Source organism: Dendropsophus ebraccatus, chromosome 4 (genome assembly GCF_027789765.1).
Source record: "Dendropsophus ebraccatus isolate aDenEbr1 chromosome 4, aDenEbr1.pat, whole genome shotgun sequence".
In the NCBI taxonomy this organism is placed as follows: Eukaryota; Metazoa; Chordata; class Amphibia; order Anura; family Hylidae; genus Dendropsophus; species Dendropsophus ebraccatus.
The window spans coordinates 166794639-166815925 of NC_091457.1; the positions used below are offsets into that span (position 1 = coordinate 166794639).

Here is a 21287-nt window from a genome sequence, read left to right on the forward strand (position 1 = left end):
TATATGTGGAGTTACATAATTATATGAACCATGAGGACTGATAGGAGGAGTCATACTAGAACAGTACAGGAGTATATAGATCTATAGATAGAATATAGCAATACAGAAGAGTATAGGAATATATAGATAGAACACAGCATTCCTCCAGACTCCTCTGCCCTCTAGTCTTCTCTGTCCCCTCCCCCAGTCTCCTCTGTCCCCTCCTCCACACTCCTCTGTCCCCTCCTCCAGTCTGCTCTGTCCCCTCCTCCAGACTCCTCTGTGCAGCTGCCTCCAGTCTCCTCTGTCCCCTCCCCCAGTCTCCTCTGTCCCCTCCTCCAGACTCCTCTGTCCCCCCTCCAGGCTCCTCTGTCCTCCTCCTCCAGGCTCCTCTGTCCTCCTCCCCCAGTCTCCTCTGTCCCCTCCTCCAGGCTCCTCTGTCCTCCTCCCACAGGCTCCTCTGTCCCCTCCCACAGGCTCCTCTGTCCTCCCCCAGGCTCCTCTGTCCCCTCCCCCAGTCTCCTCTGTGCCCTCCCCCAGTCTCCTCTGTGCCCTCCTCCAGTCTCCTCTGTCCCCTCCCCCAGTCTCCTCTGTCCCCTCCTCCAGACTCCTCTGTCCCCCCTCCAGGCTCCTCTGTCCTCCTCCTCCAGGCTCCTCTGTCCTCCTCCCCCAGTCTCCTCTGTCCCCTCCTCCAGGCTCCTCTGTCCTCCTCCCACAGGCTCCTCTGTCTCCTCCTCCAGGCTCCTCTGTCTCCTCCCACAGGCTCCTCTGTCCCCTCCACCAGGCTCCTCGGTCCCCTCCCACAGTCTCCTCGGTCCCCCCTCCAGGCTCCTCTGTCCTCCTCCCCCAGGCTCCTCTGTCCTCCTCCCCCAGGCTCCTCTGTCTCCTCCTCCAGGCTCTTCTGTCTCCTCCCCCAGGCTCCTCTGTCTCCTCCCACAGGCTCCTCTGTCCTCCTCCCCCAGGCTCCTCTGTCCTCCTCCCCCAGGCTCCTCTGTCTCCCCCCAGGCTCCTGTCTCCCCCTCCAGGCTCCTCTGTCCCCTCCCACAGTCTCCTCGGTCCCCCCTCCAGGCTCCTCTGTCCTCCTCCCCCAGGCTCCTCTGTCCTCCTCCCCCAGGCTCCTCTGTCTCCCCCCAGGCTCCTCTGTCTCCCCCCCCCCCCCCCATTGTGCCTGGAGAGCCGCAGCTTCCCCTGCCTTATCATATGATCACTAGCAGCCCCTCGGTGTAGATGGGATGGAATACTCTGATCTAGAACGTCCCATCATGTCTGATTTGCATATGTAATAATTTTCCCTCTGAGACACGGCCGTCATTACATTTTTATAGACAGTGAAGCTTTTATTAGATTTTCCATGCAGTTTGGCGCGGCTTTATGTTAGGCGTCACCTATTAGTGATCCAGGTGAGCTGCGGTGACTCACCATAACCCGTGGCCTCATCCCCAACCTGCCGCTCTCCAGCTGTTACACCACTACAACCCCTATCATCCCGGCCATCTGACTCTGCTCATCAGTCCCCTGATCAACGGGTCCATTCAGGCTGATAATCACCCCCATGTAACTGGCCCTGTAACTGGAGATATGCTGCTGCTCTGGACAGTTCCTGACATGGAGGTTAGGGTGCTCCCATAATCACAGCGGAATCAGATGAGGAGTTTGAATATTTTCTGAATCTCCCTCCGTGCAATGACTGCATCTCGAAGAACAATTGATCCTTTCAAATAAACAGGGAGGGAGGCCATCTTTGAATTGAGGCCCCCCCACCCGGCTCCAAGGGACTGCTAGATCCGACCCAAACGGCACGTCTAAGAACCGATAAGTTGTGTGCCTGAGGACACAGGTCAGGTTATATCCCCAACTCTACCAACCCCCCCCCATGTAACAGCAATACGGGGCCTCCTCCTCCCAAGACAAATAAATGCAGTAAATTCCCTTCAATCGTCTAACATCAGAACGCGTCAATAAGACGAGAAAAGTCGATGTAAGATACAGGAGTATGGAAAAACTCATGGTCCTGATGAGGATAAAGGCAGCTGGGCCACCTCCCTGACCACCCTATTGGCGGTAATGTAAGGGCCCTATTCCACCGGACGATTATCGTTAGCATAATTGTTAACGATTAACGATCTCAAACGACCGCTATTGCAAAAGACCTGAAAACGTTCACTCATTTCCATGGAACGATAATCGTTACTTATGATCGTAATTGCGATCGTTTCTTCTTCCGTATTTATTCGCTATTGCGTTCGTATCTATTGCGAACGACCGAACGATGTCTTATTCAATGCGAACGATTTGCGAACGAGCAACGATAAAAATAGGTCCAGGTCTTAGGGTCCTATTCCACCGGACGATTATCGTTCAGATTATCGTTAAATCGTTCGAATCTAAACGATAATCGTTCGGTTGAAATGCAGTAACGATTAACGACCGAACGAGAAATCGTTGATCGCTTTATAAGACCTGGACCTATTTTTATCGTTGCTCTTTCGCAAAACGTTCGCAAATCGTTCGCATTGAATAAGACATCGTTCAGTCGTTCGCAATAGATACGAACGCAATAGCGAAAAATACGGAAGAAGAAACGATCGCAATTACGATCATAAGTAACGATTATCGTTCCATGGAAATGAGTGAACGTTTTCAGGTCTTTCGCAATAGCGGTCGTTTGAGATCGTTAATCGTTAACGATTATGCTAACGATAATCGTCCGGTGGAATAGGGCCCTTATAAAGCGATCAACGATTTCTCGTTCGGTCGTTAATCGTTAACTGCATTTCAACCGAACGATTATCGTTTAGATTCGAACGATTTAACAATAATCTGAACGATAATCGTCCGGTGGAATAGGGCCCTAAGGTGTACAGAGAGCTGGGCCACCTCCCCGACCACCCTATTGGCGGTAATGTAAGGTGTACAGAGAGCTGGCCCACCTCCCCGACCACCCTATTGGCGGTAATGTAAGGTGTACAGAGAGCTGGGCCACCTCCCCGACCACCCTATTGGCGGTAATGTAAGGTGTACAGAGAGCTGGGCCACCTCCCCGACCACCCTATTGGTGGTAATGTAAGGTGTACAGAGAGCTGGGCCCTCTCCCAGTTCTGATGCCTGGTGTGTCAGGTGTCAGGGGTCCTTCCTAACCCTGCCATATCCACATGTGCGGGGGCCGTTCTTCCCTCCTCGTAGAGTTGATGCCAGAGAAGCAGCCATAATAATCTATAGTCATCAGCGGGAGGTGTCAGTCATCAATGACTTGGTTATATAACCTCTTTTGTTATGGTCGGTGACCGGTCGTGTCCGTTCTCACATAACACAGGGAGCTACTCTGGGGGCTTGTTCCTCATTTCAGCCGTATACAGGATATATACCGGCAGATTGAGCAATCCCAGGATTCCCCGGGAACTGATGGTGACACCTGGGCCGGCGGCAGGGTGACGAGTCATGGAGGGGTCTGAGCCCGGAGGCGATGGGCGTTATCCTGCTAATAAAGCTGCCGGGGTGATTTGTGGTCACATACCTCGTCCCACCTACTCCAGCTCTGACGCCAGAAACATTCTCACCCCGCATTACATCGCTCAGGAGGTCGCTGCTACTCAAGACTGGACACCAAAGCTCCGTCCCCTGCTCCAACTACTTCATAAATGGCTGATATATCATTATTAGTAACAATAGAATTAGTACAGTAAAAATAACACCATAAAAACTAACACCGGGCTCTTCACAACCTATAAAAGTAAATATGCATCAGGTTAGGCATTTAAAGGGATACTCTGGCGATTTTTTTCTTTCAAATCAACTGGTGTCAGAAAGTGATACAGATTTGTAATTTACTTTTATTAAAAAATCTCTAGTCTTCCAGTATTTATCAGCTGCTGTATGTCCTGCGGGAAGTGGTGTATTCTCTCCACTCTGACACAGTGCTCTCTGCTGCCACCTTTGTCCATGTCAGGAACTGTCCAGAGCAGGAGAGGTTTTCTATGGGGATTTGCTGCTGCTCTGGACAGTTCCTGACATGGACAGAGGTGGCAGCAGAGAGCACAGTGTCAGACTGGAGAGAATACACCACTTCCTGCAGGACATACAGTAGCTGATAAGTACTGGAATACTGGAGGCTGGAGACAGGTCGGGGAATAAACATTTGTTTCTTGTTTGTAGCTTTATTACAGATCTCTTCACTATCATCACAGGCAGGATTACAATGACGGGTGACCCCCATATACAGTAATACAGGATCCAGGACCCTGTTCATCACCTCTGCCCCTTTTCACTGTAACTTCTGCATTGGTCACAGAGCATGCCCACTACATTTTCCATAGAAATGAATAGGTGACAGTCACAGTTTACCTCCTTTCCTACACTGCACAGATAAAGGAGAATGTCCACAACGCTCTTCCAGAGACTTAAACAGGCAACGCTTACACTTCACATCCTTCCCTTTACTGCACAGATTCCAAAGCATGCCCAATACATTTTCCTATAGAATACAATAGGTGATTGTCACAGTTCACTTCCTTTCCCACCCTGCACAGGTCACTAAGCATGCACTCAATGCTTTCCTATAGAAATCAATTATTCTTTTTTGGATCATAGGCTCCTATGGTCTATGTGGCTGCTGTAAAGCAATTCTTAAAATGCTGTTAATATAATCTCCGGCAAAATGGCTGCACCTTTAACCATATAAAGAAACTAAAAAAAAAAAAAGTACAATGAGCGAGTAAAAGAAAAAAAAAAAAATTATAATAATTCCCTGTTTTCAATTGGCTGCACACGTTTGGCCTACGCAACAGAGAGATTGTAAATGTTAAACACATCTTGATGCTGGGACGGTGGTGATGACTCATCTTTATTATATATATATAGTACTCAGCGGTGATTCTTGATGCTGGGACAGCGGCGTTTCTTGATGCCGGGGCGGCAGTGATTCTTGATGCTGGGACGGCGGTGATGACTTATCTATAGTAGACGGTGGTGATTCTTGATGCTGGGACGGTGGTGATTCTTGATGCTGGGGCGGTGGTGATGACTTATCTATAGTAGACTGTGGTGATTCCTGATGCTGGAACGCAGTGATTCTTGATGTCGGGGCAGCAGTCATTCTTGATGCTGGGACGGTGGTGATTCTTGATGCCGGGGCGGCAGTGATTCTTGATGCTGGGACGGCGGCGTTTCTTGATGCTGGGACGGCAGTGATTCTTCATGCTGGGGCGGCAGTGATTCTTCATGCTGGGGCGGCAGTGATTCTTCATGCCGGGGCGGCAGTGATTCTTGATGCCGGGGCGGCAGTGATTCTTGATGCCGGGGCGGCAGTGATTCTTAATGTCGGGGCAGCAGTCATTCTTGATGCTGGGACGGTGGTGATTCTTCATGCTGGGGCGGCAGTGATTCTTGATGCTGGGACGGCGGCGTTTCTTGATGCCGGGGCGGCAGTGATTCCTGATGCCGGGTCGGCAGCGATTCTTGATGCTGGGATGGTGGCGTTTCTTGATGCAGGGGCAGCGATGATGACTCATCTTTATTATCTATAGTACCCGGCGGTCTTCGGGTTAATGGCGCTGCTGTTGTTCTATCACTTGATTGTTTACCGCTGCAGATCCCTCTCTATCAGGCTGGTGTAAGGGCAGCACCATCCTCTGACATTATAGCCGCCTCTCGTAATTAGATTTCACCATAATCTCTGCCAGCAGTTTACGCCAAAGAGACAATTGAATTATGGTGATGTTCATGCTGTAACCTGCGCGTCTGTTCCCCCGCAGCATAATCCGCTTTTGTTTTAATTACGCTGGAGAACAAGAGGCAGATCGCTCTGGAGGACGTCAGCTTCATGTTTACTCACTTCATTATGGATGGAACAAGAGAGCGGCTGCCATGAGATGCACTCTCTCTCTCGCACTCTCTGGAGACGGCTTGTAGACCTCTCTATTTGTTTAGAGCCATATTGGACAATGTCACGGCCGCGGCGGCTTCCCGCGTTCCGGGTCGCCGCCGCGACCGCCTCCTGTCCCATGCAGTCGCCGGGGTCCTTGTGTAGGGACCCGGCGCTGCTGCTAGTTCGGCCCCTGGGGCGCCTCACCTCTCCTCCGCTCCTGTCTCCGTCTGTGCCGGCCGGCGCGCGCGTCCCCGCCTCCTAGGGCGCGCGCGCGCCGGCTGTCTCAGATTTAAAGGGCCAGTCCGTCCCTAATTGGTAGTTGCACCCAATCACTCCCTATAAATCCCAGCATGCCCTGTCCCTCGTGTTGGAGCCTCTACATGCTTCCCATAGCGTTTGGCCCAGCTCCCTGTTGTTCCTGACCTTAGTCCTTGTCCCTGGTTCCTGTCCTTAGTCCTTGTCCCTATCCTTGCCCGCTGCCTTCCCATTGTTCCTGAGTCCTGTCCGCCACCTGCGGTTACGCCTTCTGTCCTCTGCCTGCACGATCTCCTGCCTACTGCTCCTGCCACGCCTCGCCTGCCGTCACCAGCAACCAAGCCAGGGGTAGCGACCTGGGGGTCGCCTGCCGCAGCAAGTCCATCCCGCCTTGCGGCGGGCTCTGGTGAAAACCAGCGGCCCCTTAGACTCCGCTCCCTGGTGAGGTTAGTGCCATCGCTAGTGACGGTCCAGTGGATCCACTACTCCAGGCGTTACAGACAATCCAAAATTTGCTGTAAGGTTACAGAGCCTATTACACAACTCGATGTCCGTGCAGCTCTTGCTATATATAGAAAATAATAACATATATACTTACCTCTCCAGGCTCCCTGGTGTCCACTAGCCTGTCTCTGCAGTAACAGGCTGCTCAGCCAATCACTGACTGAGATGGGACAGAGCCGTGACCAGTGATTGACTAAGCAGCCTGTCACTTCAGAGATGGCCTCAGAAGCTTCAGCAGCGGCTGTAGTAAGCAGGGAACAACCAGGAGGACACCAGGGAGTGTAGACAGGTAAGTATAATTATTTTCTTTACCCTGTCATTAGCTATTACTATTACATGTAGCATGGCTAGTGCCCCATGAGTTTCTAGTGGCCGATCGGTTTCTCAGCTAATCGTTGCCTTTATTACACAGAGCTATATCTTCCAGAGTTGGCCTGATTGGGCCAATGATCGCTCCACATAATAGGGCCCTTATGCTGGATTGATAAAATTGGGTTTTCCAACGAGAGATGAAAATCCTTCAGGTAGGGCGCCCCCCGCTGGCTAAACTAAGGTGGCTCTGGTTTTATGGTTATATGATGACTAGCTACAACACAGCCAAAGACTGCCATGTCGCAATGCATCACAGCAAATGAAAGTGAATGGGGTCACGTTGCGATCTGCCAGTCAGCAGTTCAAAATGGTAGTGGTCACTTGACTCTATGAGTTGCAACACCGCAGTCCGACATGATTGCTGCATGACTGGAGTCGTGGCTTTAGCTGTAAAAGGGTTTTTCAGGGAAATGGTGCTGATGTCCTAACCAAAGGGTGAGTAATCAATAGCCGATTACTCGGGGGGGGGATCGCTAATTTATCGGCCAATCAGGTCATTGTGACCCGTGAAAAAAATCAGACTGTTGGCTGCACGTCCTCCTGTATAATAGGGATCTGCAGGCAATCTGCTGGTGACTTATATCCTTGAGAACAAAAGGTTTGGGCAGCTAAAAACCAACACAGCTGACCCTTACCTGCATCTCCATCATTGGTGGGGGAGCGTCGCCAGGCCACTATAAACAACAAGAGCAGATTGGCTGATCTTTCTAAAGTGTAAGGGCCCTATTACATGGGACAATCATCGTGCGAAAAATCGTTAAATCGTTCGAATTTAAACGATAATCGTTCTGTGTAATTGCAGGCAACAATCGAAAAATTGTTCGATCGTTGATTTAGATCTGAACCTTAAATTATCGTTAATCGTTCGCTGTAATTGCACATTCGTTCGCTCAAGTTCTGCGTTTTTTTTTTACTAATCGTTCAGTGTAATTGCACATTGTTCATTGTTTTGCTGGGATCAGAAGGAATAAACAATCATAGTAACGATCGCAATAACGGTCGTAGTAATGATCGCAATAACGGTCAGAGTAATGATCGCAATAACGGTCGTAGTAATGATCGCAATAACGGTCAGAGTAATGATCGCAATAACGGTCGTAGTAATGATCTCAATAACGGTCGTAGTAATGATTGCAATAACGGTCGTAGTAATGATCGCAATAACGGTCGTAGTAATGATCGCAATAACGGTCGTAGTAACAATCGTAACTAACGACCATCGTTCTGTGTAATATGGTGAACGATTTCAGGTTAACGATAAACAATCTAGTTTGCGATCGTTTGTCGTTAATCGTTAAAAATCGCTCCGTGTAATAGGACCCTAATTGTAGCGATCAGCTGATCAGTCTACCTGCTGAAAGAGCTGGACTGATGGGAACACACTATATACATCTGTACATTGATGGCCCATGGGGAGATGGACCAGACAAAGAACAACCAATCGCAGCCCAGCTTTCACTTTTCAGAAGCCTGTTTAAAAATGAAAGCTGTGATCTGATTGGTCACTATGTGCACTAGTCACCTGCAACAACTGGTTGCTATGGGTACGGTAATCCCATTGGTTGCTATGGGTGACTGCTCCTCTGCATACGGTCTGATATTTCCCCCCCAATGCTATTGGTGACTGAGATGATATCTATACGGTGACTGTAATAACCTGACGGGGCCTGAATCCGTCCTGCTGATCCGCTGATCCCAATACACACTGACCAGGTCCTGATCTGCAGATCTGTAATTCTCCATCTTTATCGCTTTGTTCTGTCACAGGAAATGGACGCCACATAACGGAATATTACACAACCACCCAGATTTCCACAGGAAACGAGACTGGTAGATAGAGCACACTATTATTACACGCCCGCTCACTCCCAGTCCTCTACACGGAAAGACTGCAGGATCAGGAGGACATATTGCCACTATGGATGGAAGCTCCAGGTCCTGTCTATCTATACCTTTACCCAGGGAGCATTGCCTGTAACGCTGCCCGAGATCTCGCCTGATTGCATCATATACATAGTACACGCTCAGCCAAGTGTGCAAGTGTTTTCAATGGAGAGAGATGGTGGTAAGCAGCTGCCAGACGTCTCCAGTAGCGGCTTATCTCACAAAGATTGGGCAGATGAAATCCAACATGCCTGATCCTAATTCCCCCAATAGTCACATTTAATGCTGCAAATTTGGTCGCAGTTTTTGACGCACTTTAGATCAATCAATCTCTATCAGAATCCATGCGGAAAAAAATCTGACCACATCCATGTACACTCAGCTTATGTGTGTGACCACATCCATGTACACTCAGCTTATGTGTGTGACCACATCCATGTACACTGAGCTCACGTGTGTGACCACATCCATGTACACTCAGCTTATGTGTGTGACCACATCCATGTACACTCAGCTTATGTGTGTGACCACATCCATGTACACTCGGCTCACGTGTGTGACCACATCCATGTACACTCGGCTCACGTGTGTGACCACATACATGTACACTCGGCTCACATCCATGTACACTCGGCTCACGTGTGTGACCATATCCATGTACACTCGGCTCACGTGTGTGACCACATCCATGTATACTAAGCTCACGTGTGTGACCACATCCATGTATACTAAGCTCACGTGTGTGACCACATCCATGTACACTCAGCTCACGTGTGTGACCACATCCATGTATACTCGGCTCACATGTGTGACCACATCCATGTACACTAAGCTCACGTGTGTGACCACATCCATGTACACTCGGCTCACGTGTGTTACCACATCCATGTACACTCAGCTCACGTGTGTGACCACATCCATGTACACTAAGCTCACGTGTGTGACCACATCCATGTACACTAAGCTCACGTGTGTGACCACATCCATGTACACTCGGCTCACGTGTGTGACCACATCCATGTACACTCAGCTCACGTGTGTGACCACATCCATGTACACTCAGCTCACGTGTGTGACCACATCCATGTACACTCAGCTCACGTGTGTGACCACATCCATGTACACTCGGCTCACATCCATGTACACTCGGCTCACGTATGTGACCATATCCATGTACACTCAGTTCACGTGTGTGACCACATCCACGTACACTCAGCTCATGTGACCACATCTAGCTCATGTGTGTGACCACTGCTGCCACCTCTGTCTGTGTCAGACTAGAGATAGGAGATTTTAGAAGTAATAGAAGTAAACTACATTTCTATAAAAAATTTTGGGGGGTGAACTATCCCTTAAAGCAGATGACAGCGTCCTCCGCCTGGAACCCCGCAGTGATCAGCTGTAAGGCCCCATTCACACGTCCGTGTCAGTTTTTACTGTCAGGAAATCCTGATCAGGAAGCCTCAAATGTCATCAGGAAAGTATCAGGATTTTCTGACAGTAATCCGTTTTCACCCTCAGGAAAAACCTTCAGGATTTCCTGATCAGAAGAAAAATAGGACACGATCAGAGATGTATTTCTGCAAACTGGATGGTCACAGCTTGCAGAAGTACAACTCCCATCATACCCGGCTTGGGGGGGGGGGTGCCGCGAGTAGCCGGGGGTTACAGTGGGGGGGGGGGGCGCGGGTCGTTGCTCAGGTCCGGGAAGGGATTGGGGGTGTCCGCGCTGCTGAGGTCCAGGTCCAGGGAGTGGAGGAGGAGGCAGCAGGAGGCCGGGAGCAGCGGCGGAAGATGGTCCAGGTGAGTGGAACTCCGGACGCTTTCCTGATCTGCATCAGGAAAGCGTCCGGGGCTCGGGCGCTCCCATAGACTTCTATGGGGGCATCCGGGCCGGATTTCCAGACGATAGGAAATCCGGGTGGTTTTTCCGGATGAGTGAAGGGGGCCTAATGTGTGATAGACTGGAAAGTGTGTGTATCGTTTTTCTGCAGCGCCCCCATAGGAGAAATGAAGCATTACACAGAGTCCATCCACACCATTGGGTTTTGTATCTTAGAGGACGGGTTAGGGACGCTCTTTGCAGCCATTATAAATAGGATATATACAAGTGGGCTTTCTAAACTGGACAACCCCTTTCTAGTAGAGTCTGATTTCCCATGATGCTGTTGTAGTGACTAACTGATGCCACCATCTCAAGCACTTGACCTACCCCAGGGTAAGCCTGTTAGTCACACATTAATCCTCACACTAAGAAAGGATATTTATAGTGGAAAGGTTTACAGAGCGGATTGTGAGTGTTTCTGGGTAAATCTACCCCGTGATGGGGCAGGAGCCGGGGCAGGAGCCGCTCACTCAGCTGCATTTACTCTGCTCTCTCATCACTTTACATGAGAAGGAAGTGGGACGGATTCAGCGATGGACACAATGGCTGAGAGCCGGGATCTCTCAATGGATCAATCCCCCCTCCCCCCTGCTGTGACCTATTTATTACTGTCCACTCAATGACGGCCCACCGCGCACAATGTGGAAGGAGTCCGGTCAGGATGGAAATCTCTGACATCATCGCGTATCGGCACAAACAACAGATCTCTTGTACAAACGCTTCACCCATTTATCTGAGATCCCTGCGCCGGTGACCTGATTCACACGCCAAACCTTCTACAATTCTCTTGTATGTGGACGTACACTTAAAGGGGTTGTCCATCGAAAAGTTTTTTTCTTTTTAAATCAGCTGGTGTTAGAAAGTTATACAGATTTGTAATTTACTTCTATTTAAACATCTCTAGTCTTCCAGGATCGGGCAGGTGCAATCCACTGTGCCTGATCCTCAGGAGGAGACTGGAAAGGGACAGAAGAGCCTGGAGGGAGACAGAGGAGCCTGGGGGAGGGAGACAGAGGAGCCTGGGGGAGGGAGACAGAGGAGCCTGTGGGAGGGAGACAGAGGAGCCTGGAGGGGGACAGAGGAGACTGGAGGGAGACAGAGGAGCCTGGAGGGGGACAGAGGAGACTGGAGGGGGACAGAGGAGCCTGGAGGGGGACAGAGGAGTCTGGGGGAGGACAGAGGGGACAGAGGAGTCTGGGGGAGGACAGAGGAGTCTGGAGGAAGACAGAGGACTGTGGAGGGAGACAGAGGAGCATGGAGGGGGACAGAGGAGACTGGAGGAGGACAGAAGAGACTGGAGGGAGACAGAGGAGACTGGAGGGGGACAGAGGAGTCTGGGGGGGACAGAGGAGTCTGGGGGGGGGGGACAGAGGAGACTGGAGGGGGACAGAGGAGCCTGGAGGGGGACAGAGGAGACTGGAGGGGGAGGACAAAGGAGACTGGAGGGGGAGGACAAAGGAGACTGGAGGGGGAGGACAAAGGAGACTGGAGGGGGACAAAGGAGACTGGAGGAGGAGGACAGAGGAGACTGGAGGGGGAGGACAAAGGAGACTGGAGGGGGAGGACAAAGGAGACTGGAGGGGGACAGAGGAGACGAGGAGGAGGACAGAGGAGACTGGAGGAGGAGGACAGAGGAGACTGGAGGGGGACAGAGGAGACTGGAGGAGGAGGACAGAGGAGACTGGAGGAGGACAGAGGAGACTGGAGGGGGACAGAGGAGACTGGAGGGAGACAGAGGAGACTGGAGGGAGACAGAGGAGACTGGAGGGAGACAGAGGAGACTGGAGGGAGACAGAGGAGACTGGAGGGGGACAGAGGAGACTGGAGGGGGACAGAGGAGACTGGAGGGAGACAGAGGAGACTGGAGGGGGACAGAGGAGACTGGAGGGGGACAGAGGAGACTGGAGGGGGACAGAGGAGACTGGAGGGGGACAGAGGAGACTGGAGGGGGACAGAGGAGCCTGGAGGGGGACAGAGGAGCCTGGAGGGGACATAGAGGAGTCTCCCCGCATCTCTCTCCTCACACAGAGCACACACTTCTCCCTGCGATCAGGCTGTCAGTCACCGCTGTCTGGGCAGAAGGGAGGGGGGCGGCAGTTCTCTGTGGCTGTAGTCGTGACCGCTGCAGTCTGACAGGTTCCCCTTCCCCATAATGTTTCTAAAAGAAGACCCCACCTGCCTGTATAACTTGTGTAAATAATCTCTGGTGTGGATTGGCCCCTCGGTGGCTTCTAGTCATCCTGTCAGCCGGACCCCATCCTCGCACTCCATTTCCGGACCCCATCCCCGCACCCCATCTCCGGACCCCATCCCCGGACCCCATCCCCGTACACCATCCCTGGACCCCATCCAGCTGTCACTATAATCTTCATGTATGTCAGAGCTTCATATAATGGTGGGTGTCAGTAAGAGACGAGGTGCGGGCTATGAGCACAGAGGGGTCCCCAGTGTCCCCTCTAATGGTTTCCTCACACTCCTCCTCATCATCCCTGCCCCAAACCTCTCTGGGTGCACAGGGGGCGCCTTCCCCTATTGTCAGAGGTGACCCCCAGCCTGGTCGCCTCCACCCCATTATCCTCCTACGGCCGCAGGATTAACATTCCCTGAAACAGAAAAACGATTGTGAGACGAAGGTCAGAGTAAAACGACTCCGGTCGGAGCCAAGATCCTGAGCGACCCGAGAGGCAGCAAAATATTTATATTGGTTCATTCTATGGCGGAGCGTGTATATAACAATACAGATCCCCGACATGGTCACCGGGGGGGGGGGGTTTACCGAGGACTGAGGAGCAAGTAATGTCATAGAGGGTATATTATCTATTATCTATCATAGAGAGTATATTATATATACTATCTACCATAGAGGATATATTATCTATTATCTGCCATAGAGGGTATATTATATATTATCTGCAATACAGGGTAGATTATCTATTATCTGACATATAAGGTATATATTATATACTAGAAAATGTACCCGGCGCTGCCCGGGTATAAAGTGTCAGTGTGTTAATTAGATTTGTTCTAAGGTGCCCAGGAGGCCAATCTAAAAGTATTGTTTCATCAGTGGAATTAGTGTATAACTGTAGTGCATAGTTGGAGGGGTTCTGTATACCTACAGTGTATAGTTTTTAGGGGTCCCGCATATCTGTAGTGCATAGTTGGGGGTGGGGCTGTATACCTATAGTGTAAAGTTGGGGGAGTCCTGTATACCTGTAGTGTGTAGTTGGGGGGGCTGTATACCTGTAGTGTATAGTTGGGGGAGGTCCTGTATACCAGTAGTGTATAGTTGGGGGGGGGCTGTATACCTGTACTGTATAGTTTGGGAAGTCCTGTATACCTGCAGTGTATAGTTGGTGAAGGTCCTGTATACCTGTACTGTATAGTTCGCAGGTCCTGTATACCTGTAATAAATGGTGCTGTATACCTGTAATGTATAGTTGGTGGAGGTTTTGTATACCTGTAGTTTATAAATTGAGGGTCCTGGATACCTGTAGTGTATAGTTGGTGGAGGTCTTGTATACCTGTAGCATATAGTTCGGGGGTCCTGTATACCTGTAGTGTACAGTTTGAGGGTCCTGTATACCTGTAGTATGTAGTTGGTGGAGGTCCTGTATACCTGTAGTGTAAAGTTTGGGGGTCTTGTATACCTGTAGTATAGAGTTGGTAAAGGTGCTGTATACTTGTAGTATAGAGTTGGTGGAGGTCCTGTATACCTGTAGTGTATAGTTTTGGGGTCCTGTATACCTGTAGTGTATAGTTTGGGGTCCTATTTACCTGTACTATATAGTTGGTGGAGTTCCTGTATACCTGTAGTGTATAGTTTGGGGGTCCTGTATACCTGTATTATAGAGTTGATGAAGGTCCTGTATACCTGTAGTGTATAGTTTGGGGTCCTGTATACCTGTAGTATAGAGTTGGTGGGGGGGTGCTGTATCCCTATATTATAGAGTTGGTGAAGGTCCTGTATACCCGTAGTGTATAGTTTGGGGTCCTGTATACCTGTAGTATATAGTTGGTGGAGGTCCGGTATACCTGTAGTATAGAGTTGGTGGGGGGTGCTGTATACCTGTAGTATAGAGTTGGTGGAAGTCCTGTATACTTGTAGTGTATAGTTTTGGGGTCCTGTATACATGTAGTATATAGTTAGCGGAAGTCCTGTATACCTGAAGTATATAGTTGGTTGAGGTCCTGTATACCTGTAGTGTATAGTTTTGGGTTTCTGTAAACCCGTAGTGTATAGTTTGGGGTCCTGTATACCTGTAGTATATAGTTGGTGGAGGTCCGGTATAGCTGTAATTTAAAGTTTGGGGGTCCTGTATACCTGTATTATAGAGTTGATGAAGGTCCTGTATACCTGTAGTGTATATGTCACAAAGGCGCCGGACGTAGGTAGGGAACAGGACAAGACAGTGAGCCCTAACCACTAGAACCCACCTTCTGACCCTACCTACTTGCCTCAACGGCGCTAAACGGCCGTGGACAACCACGGTGTCAGTCCCTGTCCTACACCAGGTGATACACAAAACAAGACAGACAAAACAAACACAATAATGCAAAGTCTACGGTCCGGGTCAGCAACGGCGGTCACCGAGGTACAAAAACGTAAGGCAGAAGAAGAGTCAGGGACAGGCAAGGAGGTCAGGGAAGGCAGCAGACAAAGCAGGTTGGGAGATCAAGCAATAGGTCAGGCAACAGAAGTAACAGAACCAGGAGAGATGAAGCGCTTAGCTGAGTAACACTCAATAGCCAGCAGGGAAATGAAGAGCCTGCTGCTTTTTATCTGGAATCAGGGACTGGGTCCAGCACTTGATTGGATCAGCCCTGATCCCAGCACCCAGCTCAGCTGGACAGGTCTTATAAGGAGTAACCCCTGCACTGCCAGAGTGTAACAGGCAATGCGGGTGTGGCTGGGAAACTAAGACAGCATTCAGACAGAACTGCAAACAAAAAACAACCAGAGGCTCAGCACTTCCTCGGTCGCCCAGCACGGACCGAGGAGCGCAAAGTCACATTCCTGACAGTATAGTTTTGGGTTTCTGTAAACCCGTAGTGTATAGTTTGGGGTCCTGTATACCTGTAGTATATAGTTGGTGGAGGCCCAGTATACCTGTAGTGTAAAGTTTGGGGGTCCTGTATACTTGTAGTATATAGTTGGTGGAGGTCCTGTATACCTGAAGTATATAGTTGGTGGAGGTAATGTATACCTGTAGTGTATAGTTTTGGGGTCCTATATACCTGTAGTGTAGAGTTTGGGGTCCTGTATACCTGTAGTATATAGTTGGTGGAGGTCCCGTGCACCTGTAGTGTATAGTTTTGGGGTCCTGTATACCTGTAGTGTCCTGTATACCTGCAGGCTCGTATTTACCATTAGGCACCCATGGTCTGGTGCCTAGGGTAGCACCTTGTAGAGGGGCAGTACCCTCCCGTTCAGAAAATCTGGTGTCTTTTCGAGGGGGGGGGGGGGGGGAGTATGGCAGTATTGGTCAGGTCTGCGGTGTTATCCAGTCACAGTACGGCGGTATTGGTCAGATCTGGCATTGTTATTCAGTCACAGTATGGCGGTATTGGTCAGGTATGGTATAGCGGTGTTATCCAGTCACAGTATGGTGGTATTGGTCAGGTCTGGTGTGGTGGTGTTATCCAGTCACAGTATAGCGGTATTGGTCAGGCTTGGTGTGGCGGTGTTAAATGTGACGTCTGGAGCTATTAACTACCTATCCTGATGCTAATTGGTGAGTGAGGATGGGGCGTCTTCAGGTTTAGTGCTTAGGGCAGCAGCAGCTGGTAATACTGCCCTGTATACCTGTATAGATGGAGTAGGAGGTCCTGTATACATGTACTGTATAGATGGAGTAGGGGGCCCTGTATATACATGTACTGTATAGATGGAGTAGGGGGTCCTGTACACATGTACTGTATAGATGGAGTAGGAGGTCCTGTACACATGTACTGTATAGATGGAGTAGGGGGTCCTGTATACATGTAGTAGGAGGTCCTGTATACATGTACTGTATAGATGGAGTAGGAGGTCCTGTATACATGTACTGTATAGATGGAGTAGGAGGTCCTGTATACATGTACTGTATAGATGGAGTAGGAGGTCCTGTATACATGTACTGTATAGATGGAGTAGGAGGTCCTGTATACATGTACTGTATAAATGGAGTAGGAGGACCTGTATACATGTACTGTATAGATGGAGTAGGAGGTCCTGTACACATGTACTGTATAGATGGAGTAGGAGGTCCTGTACACATGTACTGTATAGATGAAGTAGGAGGACCTGTACACATGTACTGTATAGATGGAGTAGGAGGACCTGTACACATGTACATGCCCAACTGCCAACTGCCGGGCAGCTGCAGCTAATTATATCACCTGTGTGCAGTGAGATTTTCCCATTCATCTCTATGGGGCGCCGCTCTTCCCCCTCCCCCTCCTCTCCTGTATATCTGGCGGGAACGGGGCCTTCGCAATAACCTTCCCGGGCACCCAATGTATCTGTGTGCCAAATTTGGGGTGAAACGGTTCAGGCGTTTGGAAGTCTATTTGGGACAGACGGACAGACAGAAGGACAGACAGACAGACATTTTTATTATATAGATTATCTGCCATAGAGGGTATATTATCTATTATCTGTCATATAGGGTATATATTATATATTATCTGCTATACAGGGTATATATTATCTATTATCTGCCATAGAGGGTATGTATTATATATTATCTGCCATAGAGGGTATGTATTATATATTATCTGCCATAGAGGGTATATATTATCTATTATCTGCCATATAGGGTATATATTATATATTATCTGCCATAGAGGGTATGTATTATATATTATCTGCCATAGAGGGTATATTATATATTATCTGCCATATAGGGTATATATTATATATTATCTGCCATATAGGGTATATATTATATATTATCTGCCATAGAGGGTATATATTATATATTATCTGCCATATAGGGTATATATTATATATTATCTGCCATAGAGGGTATGTATTATATATTATCTGCCATAGAGGGTATATATCATATATTATCTGCCATAGAGGGTATATATCATATATTATCTGCCATAGAGGGTATATATTATATATTATCTGCCATAGAGGATATATTATCTATTATCTGCCATAGAGGGTATATATTATATATTATCTGCCATAGAGGGTATATTATATATTATCTGCCATAGAGGGTATATTATATATTATCTGCTATACAGGGTATATATTACACAGGTCTACAAAAAAAAAAAAAATTTACTGGTGTCCAAAATATTTTAATGATTTTGGGGTATTTTTGGGGTGCTGATTCTGAATATGCTATCAGTTTTGCCAGATTGGCTCAAGTTCTTTTTCATGTCTTGTTCATTTTTGAAGATTACTTTCTAAAACTAGTTAAAATAAACTAAAATCAACATTTACTTTGTAAAATTTATTGTATTCATGACAATAGCAATAAAGTTAATGCGCGTGTAGCAAATTACGTCTTTTTTTTTTTTTTTTACACATTTCACGAAAATTCTCAAAAACTTGAGCCAATCTGGCAAAACTGATGACATATTCAGAATCAGCACCCCAAAGTTACCCTAAATTCGTTGAAATATCTTTGGCCCCAAAAATGCTGTTGACCTGTGTTATCTATTATCTGCCATAGAGGGTATGTATTATATATTATCTGCCATAGAGGGTATGTATTATATATTATCTGCCATAGAGGGTATATATTATCTATTATCTGCCATAGAGGGTATGTATTATATATTATCTGCCATAGAGGGTATGTATTATCTATTATCTGCCATAGAGGGTATGTATTATATATTATCTGCCATAGAGGGTATGTATTATATATTATCTGCCATAGAGGGTATATATTATCTATTATCTGCCATAGAGGGTATATATTATCTATTATCTGCCATAGAGGGTATATATTATCTATTATCTGCCATAGAGGGTATATTATCTATTATCTGCCATAGAGGGTATATTATATATTATGTGCCATAGAGGGTATATTATCTATTATCTGCCATAGAGGGTATATTATATATTATGTGCCATAGAGGGTATATTATCTATTATCTGCCATAGAGGGTATATTATATATTATCTGCCATATAGGGTATATATTATATATTATCTGCCATAGAGGGTATATATTATATATTATCTGCCATAGAGGGTATATTATCTATTATCTGCCATAGAGGGTATGTATTATATATTATCTGCCATAGAGGGTATATATTATATATTATCTGCCATAGAGGGTATATATTATCTATTATCTGCCATAGATGATATATTATCTATTATCTGCCATAGAGGATATATTATACATTATCTGCTATACAGGGTATATATTATCTATTATCTGCCATAGAGGGTATGTATTATATATTATCTGCCATAGAGGCTATATTATCTATTATCTGCCATAGAGGGTATATTATACATTATCTGCTATACAGGGTATATTATCTATTATCTGCCATAGAGGGTATGTATTATATATTATCTGCCATAGAGGGTATATATTATATATTATCTGCCATAGAGGCTATGTATTATATATTATCTGCCATAGAGGGTATATATTATCTATTATCTGCCATAGAGGGTATATATTATATATTATCTGCCATTTTTATCTGCCATTTTTTTTAAATACAAGTAATGTCAGGAAGTGCCGGGCCCCTGCTCTATATGAATACAGCTGTGCCGCACACTTGTTGAGAGCGGGGGATTGGGAACTACAGGGCTGAAGCAGCTTTACATTTCCAGACATGAACATTGGTGGCAGCAGAGAGGCCGTGTCTCCCCTTACTGCCGCCACTCAACAGAAGGCGATATGTAAAGAGTTTAAATTTATTCTACAAAGTAATATAACTTTATTAAAGCAATGTACTAACAAATAACACACAATACATGAGTCTCGGGAGTGGCCCTTTAAGACACTAACCTTCCAACAAACCATACACAATCCACTATGCAAAAAAAAAAAATAATTCTCCACTCTTTCTCCACTTATCAGGCACTTTTCTGCTTTCCTCTAACGAATGCACTGTAAACACCTGCAATAGATATATCTGTAGAGAGATCAGCTCACTGAGAGATCAGGTTACAACTGCCTATAAATGTCTATGAGGAGAGGAGAGGGGGGGGTGCAGCAACAAGTGAGACAGAGACACTGGTAAAAGCTCGAGGGGTCACAGCTTACACTGCTGAGCACTGCTCTATAATGTCCTTCATGCTGAGGATCCCCTCTCCTGGGTGTGCAGTGTATGATGACACTATATACAGTTATATAATGGGCAGATATATTGGTGACTGACCATGTATAAGCTATTCCTATAATAAAGTGGAGTGTTGTCTCAGCTGCCTGAGGTCAGCACAGGAGACGCTCCACCTTGGTATATAACAAATTGCTTTGTTGTTCACACAGGTGCTTTTGGAACGGTTGCGGAGGATGAATCAGAAGTGTCTGACAGTGGCCGTATATCAGAGATACAGAGCGGCGGATGATCCCGCAGAAGCGTCTGCCAGGAAGAAGATTTAGACATTTAATTAAATCCTGACGATCAGTCACCGCGTGGAGATACCGGCAGCACCGGCGCAGTGATGGGAATAAACCGCTAACCCAGCGTCATCCATTATCAGCTATTACAGCCTGAACGCCCTGCGGGTCACCTAATGGCGTGTACCTGGCCAGGACCGCAGCCGCCGACTCTGCTGGATAACACTCTGCTCAAACAAGCCAAGCTGCGTCCTGGTAACCATTAACCTGGATATACTGTGTATACACGGCCAATACTATGGTGGCCGTATGCGGGGTATACTGTGTATACACGGCCGATACTATGGCAGCCGTATGCGGGGTATACTGTGTATACATAGCCAATGCTATGGTGGTCGTATGCAGGGTATACTGTGTATATACGGCCAATACTATGGTGGCCGTATGCGGGGTATACTGTGTATACACGGCCAATACTATGGTGGCCTTATGTGGGGTATACTGTGTATACACGGCCAATACTATGGTGGCCGTATGCGGGGTATACTGTGTATACACGGCGGATACTATGGCAGCCGTATGCGGGGTATACTGTGTATACACGGCGGATACTATGGCAGCCGTATGCGGGGTATACTGTGTATACACGGCCAATACTATGGTGGCTGTATACAGGGTTATTCCATACTATGGTGGCCATATACGGGGTTATTCCATACTATGGTGGCTGTATACAGGGTTATTCCATACTATGGTGGCCATATACGGGGTTATTCCATACTATGGTGGCTGTATACAGGGTTATTCCATACTATGGTGGCCATATACAGGGTTATTCCATACTATGGTGGCCATATACAGGGTTATTCCATACTATGGTGGCTGTATGTAGGGTTATTCTATACTATGGTGGCTGTACACTGGGTTATTCCATACTATGGTGGCCATATACAGGGTTATTCCATACTACGGTAGCTGTATACAGGGTTATTCCATATTATGG

The 21287-nt window shown here is 47.6% G+C and overlaps 2 protein-coding genes across 2 annotated transcripts in view; both read right to left on the reverse strand.

The window, feature by feature from the left end:
• BCAR3 (BCAR3 adaptor protein, NSP family member) overlaps nt 1–21287 on the reverse strand; it is a 133210-nt gene that overhangs the window by 99164 nt on the left and 12759 nt on the right. The gene's annotated exons all lie outside the window — the stretch shown is intronic.
• On the reverse strand, nt 5001–5486 carry LOC138789385 (spermatogenesis-associated protein 31H1-like). The gene has a single exon (XM_069967995.1). The coding sequence runs from the start codon at nt 5484–5486 to the stop codon at nt 5001–5003; it is 486 nt and encodes a 161-aa protein (XP_069824096.1).